Below are 20,843 nucleotides of genomic sequence, written 5' to 3' on the forward strand. Positions count from 1 at the left end.
CTGTGCCCGCAGGGGCACAGCCAATTTCTTTTTGAGGCAGGCGAAGATGCGTGGCGCGATGCGAAACTGTTCACTGCACGCACATCCAACCGTTGTGGCGCTGTGCCGGCCCCCCGCTCTCGGCGTCCTTAGGAGCCGCGCTGAACGCAACGCATGCCTGGCGAGTGCCCTGCCGTCGAGCGTTGGCCGCGATGTAAAGTGTAACGGACGGCGCAGCCTCGCGCCTTGGCTGAAATCAAAAACAGAAAACGAAACCGCGGCTCGCAGAGGCGTGTGCGTAGGCGCTGAGACGTCCGCGCGCTCGTGTGGGAACGACGATGCGGGCGCACGGGCCCCAGGTATTCATTCTTTTCAAAGTGCGTGGGTTAGGTTTGGCCTGAAAGTCGAGGGCTAAACAGTGAAAGTCTGGACGTGCGATGGAACCAGAGCTTGGGTGCGCGGTTGGGCAGCACGCGGCGGGAGTCGACCTCCGCCAAAAAGTTGAAAGAGCGCGAACCTCCGCGGAGCAAAATCTGAGAAGCACGCTGCAGAACTCACCTTCTCAAGAATACAGCCGCACCGCCCGCTGCTCGGGAAACAGGAAACAAAACGGTTTCCATTTCTGCGACGTTTGTGTGACGCTTGCACAACCTGAGCCTCCGGAATGGGGCTGGAATCTTTCATAAAGCAAGCCCAAAAGATTCTCATCGCAGATGCGCCGTCCTTGAGCCAGCCTCAAGCGTGTTTTGCATCCACAGTATGTATATATATATATATATATATATAAATGTTGGAGTCGCACAGCGGCCCGTGCCTTCGATGCGTGTCTCATTTTCGCCGGATATATGTAGGTATGGACCTTGATCAGCGAGTGTTCCAAGCACGCGAAGCATAGATATATATATATATATATTTTAGTCTAGCCAGCGTCAAGCAGGGTCGCGTGCGCAACGTGGAAACCCCGGACAAGAACCGAAGCGGGGAAAAGATTTTTTATTTTTGCCGCCGAGGAGCTTCTCCGGCATCTCCCGTCGTGCGTCTGCGCCTTCTACTCCTCACGCGTTCCGCCTTCAGCCCCGACATTCGGAAACAAGTTCCTTCATTTCGCGTCACCGGCGGCCACGCTTGGAAGCTCCGGTGTGCAGTGTACGTAGGAGGGGTGGCGGGACTGGCGGTGCGAGGTTGGGCAAAAATTTGCGAATGTAAGTGGAGGCGCGTTCTTGGACCCAGCCGACTTGTGTGTTTTCCCGAGAAGCATGTGTAGGGGGGTCCACTGATCCGCGCGCCCGCGGAGAAGACTCGTTTGATTTCCGCCTGCATGCGGGCGAAGACCGGCGACAAAGAAGTCTCAAGTTACAAACTCGAGCGCATTTAAATGACTCGCTCAGTTCTGGCGTTTCCCAGTGCGCAGCGCCAACCAAGCCTCTGCAGGCCTCCTTTTTTGACAAGAAACAAACTGAAACGCGACAAAAGGTCGTCTGCCATTGGCTACAACGCAGAGGGATGACTCCGGAACAGATTTCCCCTGAACCCTGACACGAAAGCGAGTTGCGCCTGCGTGTCTACGTGGACACCCGAATAGACGTGACCCCAGTCACTGGAAGAACGACTCTGCGTTGCCTCGCCCAGCGTCCAGGCAGTCGCGCAGTTCGACTCCACGCGGTAGCGTCGCGGCCGAGGCGGCGGGCCGCAGGCGGCGCCCTCCCTCTCACTCGGGGACGGCGGAAAACTCGAAATGCTCAAACAGGGCCCCTACGCCCCCGTTCCCTGCATCGCCTGCAGTCCTAGATCGCTCGACAGTTTCCGTGGGAGCCTCTGCCCCAAAACGTTCAGTCGCGAACCCCTCGTCCGGTTTCCGCGTGCAAGCTCTTTTCGCCGCCTGTGCGCTAGCAGACACCGAAGAGCTTTCGGAGCAGCTGCTTCGTCTCTGTGGGGCCGCTCACGGAGTGGCCTACCGTGCGCGGGTCTGCGTAGATCTCGTGATCGTTTCCACCCTGGAAAAACGCACACGCGGCGGCGTGCACGCACACTTCCTCCACAGTCGTGTGCGTGCAAGCGGACACAAACATACACGTCTACATACATACATACATACATACATACATACATACATACATACATACACGCATATGCACATACATGTACACATAAATACAGACCTACATACATGCATATATATATAAACATCCGTACTTATATATATATATATATATATATATATATATATATATATGCAGACATACATATGCATGCATGCATACATATTTGTAACTATGTATAGATATGTACACATCTGTTTGCATGCAGGCGTTGTGCATAGAGGCAAAAAACGCCAAGGAGACGTCGACGTGCGCGTAGTTGAAGACGGGAGAAAGTAGACACAAACACATCACAGAAGCGCGGGCACAAAGGCTAAAAAGTAAGAAGATCCTTTATCCTGCGACCAGCCGCAGAACACGCACCGGATGGGTTCTGTCGCCGAAGAAGTGAATTGTCTCAAAGCGCTCGGTCAGATACGGCAGCGCCAGTCGCTTGTCCCAGCCCTGCGGACCGCAGCCGCAGATCACCGCAGAAAAAAAAAGAGGTAACGACGAACTCGGACAGCGTTCCTGCAGGCCCGCCGGGAGGCCTCCCGAGTATCACCGCCCTTCGTCTCACGTGTAGAGTCTGCCTGTCTCCTTGAAGAACTAAACAATACGCAACACGCGGTCTCAGAATGACAGTGAACAGCGAAGGCGGCGTTTACGGGCAGGTGGATGCGCAAGGAGTGAAGCTTCTCTGTGCGTGGGCAACAAGACGTCCGTGGCGCGCGCGCGAACACAACAATGCATCTTCATAAGAAGACAGAAGAGCGAGAAAACTGTATGCTTGAAACGCGGCAACGCCTCGCAGGTGGACGTCCAGGGTCCGCAAGTGTGCAATAAAGATGCAAACAGGAGACTCGCTGCAAAGGTTAGAGCTTAGCGATCGATGGAACGCCGCAACGGTGACAGATGCATCGCGGAATTCAGACCCTCCGTGGAGGTGTGGCTCAATGCAGAAAAAGAGGCGACCCTAAACTTCACAGAGCTGCAGACAGAAACGAGAAACGCAAGCACGACAACAACGCCCACGCGGGGCTGCGAAGGCCTCAGTCGCTTCTTCGCTGTCTCGACCTGGGGGAAGCAGTCAATGGAAATCTGTCCGCCGATGCTGAACTGGAGCCCGCAGTCGGCGAACTGCGTTTCCAGGTCCTTTTTGAATTTCTCAAGGATTTTCTCTTTATTGTCCAGCTCGAAGAACGCCAGGCGCTCCTGTTGGCTGCAGTTCCGGCCGATCGGCGAGACGTTGAGCAGGCCGTGGCGATACTCGACGAAGGTGCCTCTGAGCGAAAAGGAAAAATGCCTGCCCACGAAGGATGCAGCCTTGCGAGCCTGCCTGCTTGCGTGTCTTCCTCTTGCGCCAGTCTCTCTCGCGCGCGGATGGTGCATAATTCATTAAAAGGTTGGCGCGGCCGCGAGGTCACCATGAACGACTGCTTCGGCTGCGAAGCGACTGTAAAGCAGAGAATCGCGTCTGCCGCCCGCAGGCGGAAATGTGCGGCGAGCGAACAGACACGGAGAGGGAACGCGAGGGCGGAAACGAAGTTTGAGCGAAAGCAAAAAAGACAAAAAGGCGGAAAGAAAGCCACTGGGAGGGCAGGGACATGACGGAAAACAATGGAACAAAGTAAATCCACCGAAGCAAAGCCGCATGATTCGACCCTCCACCGCCCTCAGGCCTGAATCAAAGGAACCTTTTACAAACAAGCCTCGACGAAAACATTCAAGTTCAAGCAACATAGCGCAACCCTAAAGCATGCAGGTCTGTGAGGTACATCTGTGGAGATGCGTGGTTCCACGAAGGTGTATGTTACCCGCATCGGTGAGCGCCAGAGGTACTTAATAAAATAACTACAATAGATATTTATTATTGTAGTTAACGAAAATAATTACAAAAAATATATATAATGATATTTAGCAGAAATATTTTGAAGAACGACCTATTCTATTCTTCGTAATATTAGTAGCTATAAACGATCGGTAGGGATTACCTTTTGATCGGGATGTCAAGGTCGGCGATGTAGCGCAGAGAGGAGTTGATGATTTCCTTTAGCTTCTGCTCCCCGATCGTCGATGCGAGACTCTACAAGCCACACGACAACTCGGGAAGGAAACGCCCTACACAACTACTCGGCGAGGGATCTTTCTTTCGTGTCTCCGCCCTCCTTCCTCAGTAGTCTTCTTTCGTCTCCTCTCTTTGATCTCCCTCTCACCCCATTCCTCTCTCTCGCCATATGCTGTGCATCCCCTCTGGGTCTCAGCCTGTAATTTCCGTTTCTTAGCATCTGCCGCTCGACTCTCCGCGCCCGTCCTTTTATCGCTCTCTGATTCGTACCTGCTCGGCGACGAGTCTTCCCTCCTTGTAGACGACGCATCCGTTCTCGCAGAAAACAAAATCGAAGGCCGCGAAGTCTGAGGCAAACACGTAATCGCATCCAATTTCATGCATTTCCTCCCTCTACAGTCAGGATTTTTCTCTTTTCTTCCTTTGCGAAGCACCCTCGTGCGCCGCTGCTTCGGCGAACCCTGAGCATTCACGGAGCTTGAGTCTCAACAGAAACTCTGCGTCTCTCCTCTTTCTGCACTCTCCTCACGTCTCTCTTCGTGGCAAGGTTATGTCTGGCCTTGCGTTGTGTTTTTGGATGCCTGTCGTCTCCTCTGCTCCCGCACTCGCATCTGCTCTCCTCTTCCTTTGCAGCCCTCAGTCGCTCGCGTCCCTCCCTCCTGTCAGCTCGTGAAACGCTTGTGGCCTGTACGCGTCTGCGCGCGTGAAACTCTTCTTCACGTCTGCCCGTCTCTCATGCCTTGTGCGAGATTTTTCACATTTTTTTCGATTTTTCCCGATTTTCTTCCTACCTACTCGACCCAGCTGCGCACGGAGCTTCGGCGCGTCTGAGCCGCTCACAACGCCCACGGCGACGACCTCTCTGAGTCGCGAAAGCAACTCGAGCATGTCCTCTGAGGCGGGCTGCGAAAAAAGCCGAAACTCGAAACACGCAGCTACCTTTCAAGACGCCAAGTCGATTCAGGCCTTCTACCATGCAAAGAATCGAACGCACGCCACCATTACACGCAGAACTACATATATATATGTACGTTACAACACAATTTTCATATATATATATATATATAGGTAATTATATTATTATATAGGTGCAAATATGAATAGCAACGCGAATGTATTTGCACATACAGAACAGCCAGACATATATGCCTGCGCACGCGTGACAATTGGAGCCTCCACGATCTATTCATTTGCAGATGCCTGCGCGGAATCTTGACCTCGAAGGCGTCAGTCTCCGCCCCTCGCGGCGCCCGGGCGACCCTCCAGAAGGCAAAGCAGAGATATAGAAGCATGAAATGCATGCGCATTTGAGTGTCTGCCTGCGCGAAAATACAACACTCGAGAGACGCCTCTCGGGCTTCGGGATATACAAGAAGGACACCATGTCGAAGCCGCAGACACAGGTGTGGACTCCTGGCGCTCGCGTAGAGGGTTGACGGGTTAGGGACTACGTCGCAGTCATCAGAGGGCGGCAATCACACCGGCAGCCTCTCACTTTCACCCCTCGGAGGAAGATGAGAAGTGGCTCGCTCAGCGTTTATCCTTTTCCCCCTCTCTTCCCCCCTCCGATTTCCTCCTACCTGTCGCGATTCTGTTAGTGTGCCGTCTAGGTCGAACAAGGCAATGACGCGCGGCTCCTTCTTTGGGCCGTCCATCACGGTGCGAGGCTCAGTCATTCTGTTTTGCTCGGCGCGTTTTCGGCCTTGCCTGTCGGCGTTCGCCGCCGCCGCTCGCGCAGCGCCAGTCAGAAGGCGAGGCGACTCGCAGCCCCCCAGACGAGAAGCTGAGACCGCGAGAAGAGAGCGAGAAAATCGGAGCAGGGCGCTCGCGGACTGAGGCGCCCCGAGATGCTCAGAGTGAGGAGGCTGCCAGCGTGGAAAGTTGTGGTCCTTCTTGATCTACACGTGAACCAACTTTCGCGCACGACGGTAACTACCCGACAAAAAATCGAGCAGGAGAAGGGAGAAACGAACAGAGAGTAAGTCGTCGTCGGAAGAGAATTTAGGGGTTCAGGAGGCGCGAGGCAGATGAACGATGGAAGAAGCTGTTCAGGGGAAACTCGAAGAGAAACAGGAGCTGGAAACCGAAAAGGAACACAGCACTGGAAGGGACGACAGTGGAGGCCACGCATGAAGATCTCCTGCCGGAGCTGTCGCAGCAGACCTCAGAAAGGAAGTGAGGAAGATCAAGGCGGCAGGCGCAATCGAGCAAGAAAATGGAGAAGGGGGCGGAGAAGAGTTCGCGCCGCAGCCGCGCTCCGAACTGCACCCTCGTTGAAGGCGAGGATGAAGACGCTTCTGCGGATGAGGCGGGACAAAGAACAAATGGAACGCACACGTGTCGCGTTCCTGCGTTGCAAACTCTTCAAAGCACGATCCTGGACGCGATCGCCAGTCGGTGACGCGGAGCCTTCGTCGCTGCAACCCTTTATCGAGCTCTCACGGCTTCCGCTTTCTCGCACGAAGGCTACCGAGGCTGACGAGCCCCGAAGAGAGACTGAGCTAGCAGGTCTTCGAAACCTAAAAAGGTCCCAGCTGGCCCATGTATCTTTACGAGCACTTTAGAAGCAGCTATTGTGTCTGTACAGTCGACTAGGAGTGTTCACGACAGCCGCAAGCGCTCGGCGCGACGACGAGACGCGGATGCAGCTGCGGAGGCGGTGAGCGGCGCGACGAGAAAGCAAGGCAAAACGGCCGCGCAACGAACGTGTGCATTCTTCTCAGACGTCCTCGGCCTGAAGGCTCGGTTTTCTTTCAGTGTTGTCTCTCTTGTGTAGTGTTGTGAGGTCGAATGCGGCTCAGAGAAGCGCCGCAGCCGGAAGCGCTCGCGACGCTCGCAAGAGAGGGCGCGGCCGCATGCGCACGCGGATTCCTTGCCCAGACGCGTCTGCATGCGGCGGAAAAAAGGGAGATAAACGAAGTGGCTCAAAAGGGGGCCACACGCGGCTCCAGAGAACATCTTTCCTTCATATTGCCTCTTCATGTTGTCTCTCCTTAGTCTCCTTTCCCCGCTGAGTTCCCTTTTCTTCTCCTTCACCTTCTGCGGCTTGGGCGGCCGTGAGCGCCTCCGCGGCTTTCGCCCGTCGTCAGCGGCCGCGGACTGAATTCCGCGTGTCGCCCTGAAGGATTTTCTGTTTCGAGTTTTCAAATTATGTGAGGAAGGTGGAGTCCACCCGTCTTCTCATGCTCTCTTTTGCCGAGGTCAACAGTCTCCTCAGCCCTGGTTCCTGCGAATGATGCCGATCGTATTCAACAACACGAACTCCGTCCTTTCGTGTTTGCGGGCGCACACGATTGTCTCTTTCTCTGTGTTGTGGCGCCTCGTCCGCAATCTGTCTGTTTGAAATTTCGCTGTCTGTCGTCTTCGACGCTCTGCATCTGACCTGTCCCGAGCTGCCAGCCTGCACAGCGACGCATGCGGTATCAAACACGTGTTCGCAAGTCTCTCGACTCGAAGCATCTTCCTCTCCGCGTCTCTCCTCTGTGTCTGCACCAGAAGATACTCATCACATGTTATTGCGTCCACTTCTGGGACACCCGGTGATATGCATACATTTATAATATATATAGGTATACATATAGATGTATATATGTGCGTACGTGGGTGTATGTCTATATCTCGCGCTCGCGCAGTGAACTGTATGTCTGTGGCGCTGCCGCCCCCGTTTTCTGAAGAGGCAGCTCTCCAAAATGTCGCGCTACGTGAAGGTCTTTAGGAAGGTGATGAACCTTCAGCGGCGCAAGACGCCGCTGCCCTGGACGCCCACCTTTCTCGAGTTCACTAAGGAAACGTCCGTTCCTTTTCCCGTTCGCGAAAAAGTGAGAAAGAAAAAAGCCCACTCTGCTGCTGGCATGCGATGGAAGGAACGATCCGCAGTAGCCTCGAGGTTGCCGCGATTGAGGGTATCTGCTGCTTTGTACCTCTGCGCGGCTCGCTTGGAGGTCTTCACCTGCAGGTAGAGCGCCGTAGTTTCAAGTCTGTGTTAGCAGGTAGATCTAGTTTAACTCTTCCTCTCCCCGCTTTGCTCCTCTGCGCCTGCGCTCTTTGAGGAGGCCCGTTTCTTTTTCCTCTGCGTCCCCTGCATGTTTTGTCTTTCTTCGCCGGCTCTGGTCGGCGCCCTCGTTCTCTCTCTCCTCTCTCTCTCTCTCTCTGCGTTCCTCTTTCTCCGTCTTTTTCCCTCCTTCTCTCTCTTTCTTTCTCCGACTTCTCTTCCTCTCTCTCCCCTCTCTCTCTTCCCGTCACTCCCTTCTCTCTGTTCCTCTCTCTCCCTTCTCTCTCTTCCTCTCTCTCCCTTCTCTCTCTTCCTCTCTCTCCCTTCTCTCTCTTCCTCTCTCTCCCTTCTCTCTCTTCCCGTCTCTCCTGCCTTCGTTCTCTTGGTTCCAGCCATTCCCTGTGGCTGGCCCTTCCCATGCCGCGCCGTTTTCTTCTCTTTTGCGCTTTTCGCAGCTTCAACCGGCTCCAATCGACTTGTCGTACTACTTGAACATGGAAGTCGGCGACCTCGTCGAGGTGAGCAGTGAATCCCGCAAAGGGACGTGGAAAGCGCGCGAAGAAGAAAAGATACGTAAACGTTGCAGTATTTTCAGCAAAATGGTGCTACCAATACGCGGACAATCTGCTTTGCTGCAGCCCGTCGCGCCGCGGAAACTGATTATTCTTCAAAATTGTCAATCGGATACTCAATAGTAATAAACTGTGGTGCTGAGGGGGCGAAACGCAGCGGGCGACTGTCGCTTTGAACGCGCATACAACGCATCGATACACGAATGGGTTCTGCAGCTTTCGCACATCGCAGGGACAGTCTCTCGTCTCAGCGCCCAGAAGAGAAGGAGGCGCAGCGCGAAACCCAAGAACTGGCGGGGGACTCCGCGAGGGGGGGAGGAGGGGGGGAAGCAGCAGCTGGAGAGAAAACAGAGGCAGACCAACAAAGCCTGTCTCCGAATGTCGACGCAGGGGACCCGCGCCGAGTGTATTCCGCTGCGATTGTGCAGAAAGCTGTGTTTCGTCTTGACCTATGTCAAGGCAGTTAATGTTTAGATCCGACGCGCAGCGCTTTGGGTCTTTGCAGTGTTTTCGCGCGAGCGTAGAGGATGCTCAAAAGAATTGTTCGCCTTGTATTCGATCGTAAGTGTTCTTTGCATGTTTGGATGGATGTACAACGTGGCGCAGGTGCTACACGGCCCTGACTGTGGTCGCCAGGGCGTCGTCCTTTCCATCAATAAAAAGAAAAACACTGTCATCGTGGACGGATGCAATATGGTAGGCATCTTTGTTTAAATTGTCGCCAGGTATCTTCGGATTCGGGTATGTTTCCCGCTGCTGCGTTGCTTTTCGGTCGGCAGTCTTTGCCGCACACGCACGCGGGGCGACCTGGGCTGCTTATTTGCGCGCAGCCGGCAACTCAGGGCGTCGGCGGTCTCGCGCGATATGCTTTCTGGAGTCTTTATAGGAGTCTTCTCTCGCGTGGCTGTCGGCTTTTTCCAATTTGCATCCTGCGGTGATGAATAAAAGATGGGCGTCTGCGTTTGGGGTTGCATTCTGTCGGAGTCTGGCTGCGATTTTGAGAGGTGAAAGAGCTTTCCAGCTTGCCTGTTTTGAGGCTTTCTCCTCTGGAATTCGAGATTTGGGGTCTCCCCGCAGCCGCCGTGGGCAGACAGATGCGGAGAGGCCCCGAATTTCTGAAAGTGGAAGGGCGAGCGAGGCGTCTACGTAGTGCGCGGCCACAGAAAAGGCGAGGAATGGGCGGCTTCGGGGTGTTTCTGCATGCGGCATATCCGCAGAAAAAAACTTTTTGGAACCCTCGTTTTGGGTCCTCTCTCGTCACGCAAGAAATGCCCATTCACATCACCAACGTCGCCCTCCTCGACCCCGTTGTCAAGTAAGGCCGAACGAAACCCCCTACACGTGGCTGACGCCTCCGCGTGTCTCTAGCCAACGCCAGCGATGGCATACGCACATCTCCTGAGACACACCTAGAGCTCCAGTCCACGCACGATGCCGTGTACATACGTATGTATATATGTGTATCCGCATGTATGTATGTCTATATGTATATAGGTGTGCAGACGAGTGGAACTCTGATCAAAATAGTCGGCTTATAAGAATACACCTATCTACATATATATATATATATATATATATATGTTGCATGCGGCATGCCGAGCAGCTCGAAGACAGGAGTTTTGGCGAGCGGGGCTGGGGTTGCTGTGTCTTCGGTGAGAGGGAGTCTGGAGAGAGTCTCGAGAGACGCCTGATGGTATCTGTCGCGGCAAGGCACGAAGACACCAGTTTGTTCGTAGAGCTGACTGGGGTTGTGTCTGGTAAGCCGGTCAACAGAGGCTGATGCGAAGATTAATGGAGATATATACGCGCATGTGGTAAGTCTGTGTCTGGGCGCATCCCTTCCGAGTGAACTCGGCGCTCAGTGAGACCGACGTTGGCTTTGCGTTCTGTGGGTAGACGGCCGACGCGCGTCAAGCGGCGCTTCATGATGAACGGCGAGTGCGTTCGCATCTCGAAGCTGTCAGGTACGTCCTCGTCAAGGATCTGTCTTCCGGCGGCTGTGGCAGCAAAGGTCGAGGCTGGGGAGGCGCGATCGTAGCCTTTTCTGGGTTGAACGGGCTTAGAAAAAAGGAGAGGCTAATCTCTGACTTTGACTTAGGAAGGCATACAGTGCAGGAAAGCAGTCCCGACTCTGGGGATGTATGGCCGTCAAATTTAGACTTAGTTGTAGATGGTCCTTGAATACACCTATGCATATACGCGTATGCATATATATATATATATATATTCTTATATTTGTTTTCGTTCTCTCTATAGTCCCACATGAGTGTGTGCTGCCTTGGGACGGTTCTGGCGCTGTTGACGTGCGTAGAGAATGCTGCGCACTGAGATGTATGGACCTCCACGTAATTCTCTATGCAAGTATATATATATATATATATATGTATCTATGTATATAAAAGCCATACGCGCGGAAAAGGCTGCATGCGCAGGGAGCGACCTTCGCTTCCATGAAGAGTGGAAACAGTGGCAGCCACATTTTTCAGGGTTCCGTTTTTCAACTGATGCAACTGCAGGAAGCGCGATGCCGGAGCCCGTACCTGCGGCCGCACTGCGGCAGCCGAATCTCTATCAAGAGTATCTGCGGCAGAAAGCATTGGGGCCACCCATCAAAGTACGCGGTTCTTTCAAAAATGGGGATTCAGCTGAACTTTTTTTGGCGCCTTCACTCCGACGGGCGCGGCGCCCGCGGCAACCGGCTGCTGTCTTTCGCTAAGGCGTCTGAGATGGACGCGGAAGACGCGTTTTTTCCCTCCGCTTGTCCGCCAGTCTTAGGCCAGTCTAGCATGCATGGCGAGGGGCCCCGCTTGAGGCGGAGTTTGCCATGCAAAGCACGACGCGAGGCTCTGCGTGTGCTGAGTTTAGACTTTCTGAGTCGGAGGGGGGGGGGGACGCGGGTGTCAGTCTCCCAGCGGAGTGCAGACACCTTTGTTTTGCGTCCTTGTACTTCTTGGCGCCTGAGGTCAGCGTGGGAATTTCGAAGTTTCGACAGCGGGTTCTCGTGTTTCTGCGTGCGTGGTGCAGGCGGCGTATGCGAAGCCGGATCCTCTCAACTTGAGGATTCTTCAGCGCCTCGCGCAGCACATCCGGTGGGCGCAGGGCGCGCCCCTTCCGACCGCCGAGAAGCCTCAAGTGCGGCAGCCGGAGCCCATGGCTCTACAGCGGTGAGTCGCGAGACGCCTGCTTCCGCACGCCCCTGAAGGTTTTCCAGTACACGTGATCTCCACGTCTGTATAGGCCTCTGCGGCGCAGGAGGGCCGATGAAGGGACTACGGTACTAACCTAAGCATGAGACGCTGGGCTGCGGGCTCCGCTGTGTCTGCTCCGGTGGCAGTGCAGCGTCTCTGTTTCGCCTCTAGTTTCGCTCGTCTCGGCGTAGCGCCTCCCTCTCTTGGGGGATTCCGCGCTCGCCGCTCTGACTGCCCAATTCTCTCCTTGTCCCGTGAGTCATGGAAAGGATGCTGCACGCGTTCTCTGTCGAGGCACCTCCACCGTTAAATGTGTGAACAGCGACGTCTGTATGTATGCGTGTATTAGTATATACAGGCGTAGCGGTGGGCGCCTTGGCTTTTGTATTCTTGTGCCGACGCGCACTCTATCGTTAGTCTCTCTGTTCACGTTTCTAGTTGAAGGAAATATTCCTCTCCTTTGCTACGCGGTGAAAGTCCCCGAACCGCAACTGTCGGCTGAAATTGAAAACCCCATCTGTGGAGCGTGGTCCCAAGTGTTTTCAATCCTCTTCAAGCTCCGGGAAGCGGGGTTTTCCGCTCGTGACGAAAACGAGCGAAGTGGCTGGCTGATCGTGTGTAGCTGCTCACGGGTGCGAGCGTCATCAGCAGAGACCGCCCACATGAGCAGCAGAAATGAATCAAATGCAACGGAGAGGTGGAGCTGGTACATGTATTTAAAGTAAAAGCAGTTCAGACAGTGCGCGACCAGCGATTTCAACAGAGGCGCAGTTTGACGGTCCTGCCAGCTGTGCGGGTGATTTCTGCGGTCGGCGTCTGCCTCCGAGGCGCCCGGAGCCAGGTGTATGATACGAAAGAGAAACGCTGTACGCGTAGCCATCCTGAGCCCTCCAACTCTGGCGAGCGTGCGTCAGTTCAGCAGGGCCGCTGTCGACTCAGACTGCGCCGCCTCACGACGCGCGCAGGTGTATCCGAATTTTGGAAACGTATATGCGTCGCAGTCTGGATTCACCAGAGTCCGCCAAGTCGCGGCAGGCACGTCTTCGCGCCGCAGACGCATTAGCGTGCAGAGACGAAAGGTTTGCTCACTCTCACATGGCACTGGGCGCTTGGTGGTTCAACGACACCCGCTCACACACTTGATGGGGTCGGCTGTGAAACAGCCTTCAGTTCTGCTGGCTGGTCGCGTGGTGATCAGCGCTGGTGGGCGGCGGCAAAGTTGCCGCATCGAACTCTGCTTGCTGCCGCTCCGCCTGCGACACGAGTACCATCAGGCGTGCAAAGCGTGTGAAGTCGAGGCCTTCATTTTCGAGCGGAAACCCTTTGTCCTCGACGTCCTGGTGGTTGTCTTGCCCGTCGTCGTCGAGACTGATACCCGCATCCTTGTTCTGCGCTGGCGCTGGTTCTTTGTCGCCCTGAAAGGGAGGCAAAAGTCGTTCACAAGCGGCGCAGAAGGTGTCAGACTCGAAACGATTCATTCATTCGTTCTCTACAGAGCAGAAGCGCAGTGTCATCCACACTGCGGAATAGAGCGTTTGCTAGCCTGTGTAAGCGAAAAAGGGCGCCCAGAAATTGAGGCCTGCCGCGGTCCTACAACCGCTCAAGCAGTTATGTTAGTTTGGACTTGCGTGCGGTAATCTGACGGGGGGGGTCGGTAACTCAACGGAGGCAGGCACCACTGCGTGTGCGCCGAATGCGACCGGAGATATACGTGGATGAATCTTGGCAAATGCGCGGCAAAGGGGAGGTTGCCGTCAGGATAGTTTCGAAACAAATTGAGGACAGCACTCACAGGCGTACCCTCGGTGCATGGATTGTGGCGGGTCGGCTCTCTGTTGTGCTAGACGCGACTCCCTCCGCTGCGTGGACAGAGCGACGGGGCCGTTGAGGTCTGAATGTCGTAAACTGGTCAAAAAGCAATGTCAGTTCCGCGTCTGCGCACAGAGGGCACCACAGTTCAGCTTTTTTCTTGCTGACGTCTTGAATACTTTCGTTCGATCACATGAACTCAGTAGCAGGCTTGCTATCGGCACCGTGGCCTCTGCTGCGCTCGACTGGCTTGCGAAGCTCGCTCACATGCAACATATCAAGCGTGTCTCGCATAAATGTGGAATAAAAGAATCATCACAGAGATCGGGAAAGATAGAACTGAAAGGACGCGCCCACCGGAGGCCACGAGGGGCGACAGAGACATCTCCTCAGCTGAGGCAGAAAACGGGGACTTCCGAACGCGTCGGCTCGTCAAAGTATTCAAATCACATAGTGGCAGAACGTGTGTGTTGAGAGAGCCGCGCGTGGCCTGGAACGGTCGATCTAGTTGAAGAACCGTTCCGGTGAAGTCTCGCTATAGACTTCATCTCGAAAAGCCGTAGTGCAGACGGATGCAGTCACGCAAAGTGCTTACCAGACACCTTCTTCTGGTATTTCTCGAGTAAGCACGCCAGACCATCCTTACTAAGGAAGAAACTGCCCTGCGGCGGACACGCGCATGCTCACATGGATGCACTTGCAAGAGGAAAGAGACCCGCTTTTCATCGCCGCTTCACTGACTCCACTGGGGCGGTTAGGTTGTCCGCAAGCCGCAGACAGAGAGCCAGACTCGGGAAAGCACCGGGAGAGGCTAGTCGACGTCACTCGCTGTGCTGTCGTCCTTCACCCCTCAGAGCCAACTCTCCTCTCGAAGTCGCGGCTATTCTGTGCCGTCTTCCCTCTCTACCGTATTCTTCTAGACGCTACTAACATTGGACACCGGAGGCGGATGGTGTTGAGGCCAGGGGTGCAAATGACAGCCTTCCCGAGTCTCCACAGCGGCGGTGAAAAGCGCGCCGGTCTCACCGAAACCATAACGCTCCACGAGTCAGAGAACCCTATCTCAGCTAAAGTCGTTTTAGAATATGAATGAGGCTGGTAGAGTGATGCGTGCTTAACTCCTGCGGAGCTGTTTCCACTCAGATTTTCTTCCCTAGAAGACACGTGCTGGCTTACCGTGGTCGACTTCACGAAGGATTCTTTCAGGTCGTCGATCTCGTCACTCGACAGTAACAAGTTCAGCTGGGAGAGCCAGGAAGGCAAAACAGGAGAACCATATTTCGCATGTTGATTAACGACGAAAAGCGTATCAGTCTTTCCCCCCACAGAATGGAACCTATCTGCGTCGGCGCCTACTAGTTGCTTGGACCTGCGGTAACTTCTTGCTCTGCGTGTTACTCATGCGTTATTAGCCGTCATTGCTGCGTGTCGCAGTCGCGGGAATCCGCCATCTCCGTGGTCATCCCCTTGTCTTCTTTGATTCACGCAGGCTTTTCAGTGATGATTAGTCAGCCGTAGGCTCAAATTATTTGCTCCTTCTGCCGATTTCTGCCGGCGGTCTCCCTGCTGTCCAGTAGATACTCAAAGCGCCCGTATTTGGGGCCAGGGTCAAGGCAGAAGCAGCTAGTTTTTTCGTTGTGGAACTCTGAACAGGTCGTGAGATCTGTGGGAGGCGCGCTGCTGAAAGTGCTGTGTATATAACTTTTTTGGTGGACAGCAGCCTAGGCGTTTTTTCCTGCGAGGCCCGTTTAATCCGTCTGACGGACGTACTGGTGTGTTCTCGATTCTGTGGAGCCTGCGCGCATTTCGGACGTCCGCTAGCGCAGTAGTAAGTACTTGACTCGGATGCAGAAGCTCCAGGGGGGGAAGCGGAACATCTAGTTCTTCCTGGTCAACGCATAGGGTACTCTCGGGTTGTTGAGCGGGCTTCTTCAAGTCTAAAGTCTCTAGTGGATTGTCGCAGAGAGACGCATCCTCCAGACTGCAGTGGGGTCGACTCTCGCAGGTCAACTTGCCGGCGGGGCTGAAGGTGCTGCTATCCGCGAGACACGTGGGCAGGCACTCTCCAGTGTCAGGATTCTCCTCTGGTCCTGGATGGAAATGCGGTGGCCACGTATCCCAGAACTCGCCTGCACCGCATGCAGTTGCGCAAGCGAATCAGCGCGACGATTCATTCAATAACAAGAATGTCTTCCCAGGAAAGTGTGCGAAGGCGTCTTGACTTTCTCTTGGCAGAAGTATGCAAGGCCAAGACCGCATTTCGCTTCGGTCAGACAGTGACGCAGTCGCAGACCGGAGGAGACACTCCTGCTTCCACGTTTTTTTCGAGCGGATTAACGACTTAAAAAAAATAAACTGTCTTGTACCGCCCTCGTTTAGAACCTCCGGGTGCCAGCCCCTGGGGCGCAAAGGCCAGGTGGTCGGCGCAGGAATGTGTATGACGGTCTGTCTGTGTGATCTCCAGGTGAAAGGCGAGTCTGTCGCCGAGATGCTTCCGCATCTGTTGCCAATTTGTTACGAGCCATGTTTACGCGGAAGAAAAGAATGGAGGTTCTTACCGGTGATCATGAAATCATCTACCCATTCGCCTACGCGAACTCGACGGGATGCATGCATGTACATTCCTCTCCCCTCCTGGCAAGCAGAAAGAAAGTGAATTCATCCGTACAGGTTGTTTAGACATTTATTTCGCTACCAGAGGCAGCACGCGGAACGCGCGGCCGGCCATTCCTTCGACACGTGACCCATGAATTTTTTAGTGAAGCATATTGCCTGGTTTCCTCTGTACCTTCTTGTCGTTGACGGAAGTCCCTGCGAAAACGTCGCCGTTCACGCTGTAAGGCCGTATGAGCACACGCGGGAAAGTACGGTACGTCCCTATATATGCACGTGGCGAGGTAAGAATGCGAGTCAGCTGGGGCGCATTACGATGCAGGTGAATGCAAAATCGCAGGTTCTTTGCCAGCCGGGAAGGCGAGGGCTCCCGATGCATAGTCCCAGAGGAAACACGGAACACATGGCATTGACCACGTGGGTACATGAATGTAAATTTGTTTAACATGTATAGAACGTCTAGCGGCGTAGGATGTCTTACAGAGGTAAGCTACCGTCACCGGAGGAGGATGGGAGTCACAGTGAATTTTTCAGAAAGCGACTCTGATGAACACCGTCAATAGGTGCACATAGTTTAACAAAGCAGGGGGGCGCGGTATTCCGCCCTCGAGATGCCGACGGCGAGGGAAGCGTGCCCTGCTCTGTGCTGGGGATATCCGACGTGATAGGTTTGTGCGATGCTCAGGCTCCAAAAACACTAAATTGTGACGGCATTTTCTTCGTATTCGTAATCAGCAAACGAAGACTTCGTCGCGGGCTCTTCGTGCTTACAGTTTCAGGGTGCCTTGTCCGCACTTCCGACCATTTCGCCAGCTTCCTGTATACACATTACCGGCTGAGTCCACTTCTTCGCCCCACCCATGCTTCTTGCCTGCTCTCCAGGTTCCCCTGTACCTGTTGTTAGAGTAAGCGTATGACCGTGTTGAGAACAAAATGTTTTTCCCATCTGCTTTCATAAGCAAACAGCATCCAGGCATGCAATCTGCGTCGCAAGCTTGTCGAACGGGTCTGAATATAAGTAACGCCACCAGTGAAAACTTCCCAGCCTCACCCCTCGATGTTTGAGCATGGCCGTCGTTCAGCGTCATTAGATCAGAGAATCAGTGGTATCAACGTGGCGACTTTCTGCGTCATCTGGTGACTCCTGTATATAGTTGCAAGGCTTACCAAGACAGATCCTGGTGAGATGCCTGAAAAACATACCTCCCACCGTTTGCCGTGAGCGCTTCTCCTTCGCCCCATGGCTTGTCTCTTTGCCATTGGCCGCAGTACGTTCTCTGGTATCTACGATCCAAACTCAAAGGCGTAGAGCACCTTGAAGGCATCTAGTAATGGAACAGTGTGTGCAAGAGATGGTTCATGGCCAGGTAAAGGGGCGTCTTTGAACGCGAATATCGTAGGCTGGCTGGCCAGTAAGAAGTGCATCAACCCTCGTCTGTCTATCGAGATGAACTGATTGGCGCAGCGTCCGACACCGCACTCATAGGCTCACAAGTCAGATCCGGGGATTCGTTCCCACAATGTCCCGTGTCCATGTTTCCGGTCGTCGTACCAGTAGCCCTGCACAGCAGCAAGCTAATCGAGCGGGTGGCAGTCGGTAGTCGCTAGGCTGGTCGACCTACCAGGCTTTTGACAGAATCTTTCCTTGGAAGATTGCTACTTCTCTCACATTTTTTACGGAAACGCTGACACGCTGCTAACGGGCATTCACACCTTGCTAGTGCGTTAATAGTGAGACGCGACTCTACGGCTTCAACAGTGCAGGAAATTGTCGTGCCATGTAATAAGACGAACGACCACGCAACCGCACGGTTCCTGTCCACGGCATGCCCATTCTAGACGCACCTATACGTGAATGGCCTCAAGTGTTCCCTCAGGTACGAAATCATGGGGCGGCTAAGCGCCCTCCACGCCTGGGGAAGGCGGTATGTACCTCATATGTGCTCCAGTCGCTACACGTCTGCAGTCCGAATCCATGTCTTTTGTTGTCCTTCCAGTCCCCGCGATAACACCTGGACGTCAGAGAATCAGAAAGACCGAGTAAAATACTATATCGCAGAAATTTTCACAATGCCGCCACGCCGCATCCCGCTGATCACAATCGCGCATTGTTATTCCTGCCGTGGAAGGCGGTTTGGCAGATGTTGGCTCTTCCTGGTCGCCGGCGAGACGGACAATTAATCTGCGTTTATGATCATTCCCCTTCGGTAGGTATATAGGATGGTTGTGATGGTGACGTTCCCATGCGCCTATACTAGTGGTACATGCGAGATAGTGCAGAAACAGGAAATGATGGATATATCATTTCTCGATTTGCTCTGTGTTTTTCGCTCTCCCTCGAGCAGGCAGCATTAAAACGCAACAGCTCCTCTCAATGAAGTAGTCTCTTCGCTCTGAATTCTTGGGGAATGCAGCTGCCACGACACTCAGTCACAGGAGATTTTCTAAATGGCAGGCCGTTGCTCCGGATGCACATCCGCATAGCTCTCAGTACCTTTCCGCCTTCTTTGCAGGCGTCAGATGCAACACTTCACCTTGTCCTGGAGCCGTTTTGATCTGGGTGTCCTGTAGGGCCATTGCAAGGTGAAATGTACCTGTGGGATGAGGTGCGTGTGTGTGTTTCGTCCTCTCTTAGGACGTAGCGCGATGTCCCCAGAAAGAGCGAGTTTGTGCGTGTTATTCCTGTGGCTAGTTACCGCTGCAGGCTAAGCCTGGCATTGGCAAGAACCCCAGGCGACATGCAGAGGGTTACTGCAAGTGAGCGTCATTCCACACATGCTGAAATGGTAGACCCAATCCCCGCGCACAGAAAGTGCCGTCGCGTACCGCCTGCTCCCTGCGCGTGCAGGTTGTCCCTGCGATCGTTTCTGTGTAAGACATCTAGAATACGTCAAAACGAAATGGCGCGGTAACTGCGAGTACCCTACGTGGAACATCCACTACTATCCATTCTTAACCCCCCGGCAAGACGAACCTGTATCTCATCGCCTTTGATCGGCCAGTACACCCGTGCTCTTGGCCCATTTTTAAGACTCTTCTGTTCATTGCTGGCCACAGCAAGAGCAGTCCGTCACGGTATCTGGTACAGGAGCACCCTCGGCGTAAAATCGCTCTCCAGGTTGCACGCACTGCAACTTCGCTTAGCATGTAACAGTTGTCGTTCAACCCGAGTTGATTCAGGCGCGGGGAAAAACGCATCACGACTGGAAGGACGGTTACAGCACTGTAGGGGATAGCGTTGAGAGCTGCTTATGCGCTTGACCGCAGCTGCCTTCCTCCTTGAAAACCAGCGCAGCAGCCGTGTGACACCTTGAAGGACCACGCCTCGAGCAGAACTGACGAAGGTTCGTGGTAGCTTACACCCTCCAAAGCCGTACTGTCTGGTTTGGTCTTGCAGTCCCTGGAAACTGAGTACAGTAGACAAGATTCATTATCGTGAGCAATGATGCTTCGTGGTGCCTTGTGGGAATCGTGCCAGTCCCTCTTTCTACCACCGCTGCGATCTACGGACAGCTCTCAGTACACGCTGGGGGCTGTTATTTACTTCTATCTAATGAGTAAGCACGGCCAAGTACGCACTCGGGAGGCATCAAGACAATCATACCCGGCCATAGTTTGAGCAGAATAATCTGTTGACCTCTCCGGACGCGTTCATGACTGAGGCTTTTCTTTGTGGCAGCATGGCAGACCTTCCACCCACGGAGCCTCACTAACTGATGAGGTTGTTAGCTTGTGTCTGTCCAAGGCATCGTCAAACGGAGTAACCATCCTTTAGAGGCATCACCAGTGGCAGTGCTAACAAAACGAGTACCAATACCGTGTGCGTCTTGTGCTATATCCACCTGGTGGGGCCCCATCCACTTTGGCGTGCAACGACGAGGGCTGGGTCTAGCGCACGCCTTCGTCAATAGCACATAGAAATTCCGTTCGATCATCATCGTTGCCAAGAGCGTTTGTGTTTAACTCGTACACTGTAATTGAATCATCTGAGAGTGAGAGGCCTAAACTCATTTAGGCGTAAGGCACCGCCCGCCGCTTATTTCAGTGTTTACCCACAACGGCAAGGACTAATTTCCCCGCATGATGGATTATTCGAGTCGTGCAGTAGTTGAACCTCTAAGAGAGGAAAGCCGCATTAGGAAATGCACGTTCATTGCCACTGGGGCATCCACCGGTGGGATGTGAGGGCTCACAGCCCACTGAATCATGTAAGTTGTTTGATGGTGTTCAGCAGTCTGTCGTTCCACGAGCTTGTACCAGCAGGTGAGTACGCGTGCGACGACACCGCGACACGCTCGTCTCCCTCAAAATTTCGCTCCGCTCTTCTTGCCATTCCACTGCGCCATGCGCGGCTGTCCACACCGCCCTCCCCAAATGCACTTGCAAATGATCGTTTCGCAGCAAGTAGTCCACTAAACTGGATACCTCTCGCATCTATAACCAACCGTGCAGTCTGCAGCTTCGCTCCAGACTGCACAGTTGCAAAGCTTTTCGTGTCAGGCGAACACCAATCCACAAAAGCTGGCGTACCATTTCTTCCTTTCT

General features: G+C 54.0%; 4 protein-coding genes across 4 annotated transcripts; 2 read left to right on the forward strand and 2 right to left on the reverse strand.

The window, feature by feature from the left end:
• Positions 1-1,865: 1,865 nt before the first annotated feature.
• BESB_082510 (phosphomannomutase) lies at positions 1,866-5,801 on the reverse strand (the record flags this gene model as incomplete). Its single annotated transcript, XM_029366601.1, has 7 exons — positions 1,866-1,973; positions 2,442-2,522; positions 3,135-3,342; positions 4,052-4,143; positions 4,396-4,472; positions 4,917-5,028; positions 5,706-5,801. 7 exons carry the CDS (start codon positions 5,799-5,801, stop codon positions 1,866-1,868), a joined length of 774 nt encoding a protein of 257 aa, XP_029217061.1.
• Positions 5,802-6,152: 351 nt separating this feature from the next.
• Positions 6,153-6,689, forward strand: BESB_082520 (uncharacterized protein; the record flags this gene model as incomplete). The annotated part of the gene is made up of 1 exon (XM_029366602.1): positions 6,153-6,689. The coding sequence occupies one exon, from the start codon at positions 6,153-6,155 to the stop codon at positions 6,687-6,689; it is 537 nt and encodes a 178-aa protein (XP_029217062.1).
• Positions 6,690-7,814: 1,125 nt separating this feature from the next.
• Positions 7,815-11,856, forward strand: BESB_082530 (putative 50S ribosomal protein l24; the record flags this gene model as incomplete). The annotated part of the gene is made up of 7 exons (XM_029366603.1): positions 7,815-7,943; positions 8,572-8,634; positions 9,295-9,384; positions 9,906-10,003; positions 10,585-10,652; positions 11,205-11,302; positions 11,713-11,856. 7 exons carry the CDS (start codon positions 7,815-7,817, stop codon positions 11,854-11,856), a joined length of 690 nt encoding a protein of 229 aa, XP_029217063.1.
• Positions 11,857-13,042: 1,186 nt separating this feature from the next.
• BESB_082540 (uncharacterized protein) lies at positions 13,043-16,253 on the reverse strand (the record flags this gene model as incomplete). Its single annotated transcript, XM_029366604.1, has 6 exons — positions 13,043-13,291; positions 13,677-13,810; positions 14,281-14,347; positions 14,862-14,927; positions 15,456-15,814; positions 16,244-16,253. The coding sequence occupies 6 exons, from the start codon at positions 16,251-16,253 to the stop codon at positions 13,043-13,045; spliced, it is 885 nt and encodes a 294-aa protein (XP_029217064.1).
• Between the last annotated feature and the right edge of the window lie 4,590 nt (positions 16,254-20,843).

Source organism: Besnoitia besnoiti, chromosome VIII, assembly GCF_002563875.1.
Source record: "Besnoitia besnoiti strain Bb-Ger1 chromosome VIII, whole genome shotgun sequence".
NCBI lineage: Eukaryota > Apicomplexa > Conoidasida > Eucoccidiorida > Sarcocystidae > Besnoitia > Besnoitia besnoiti.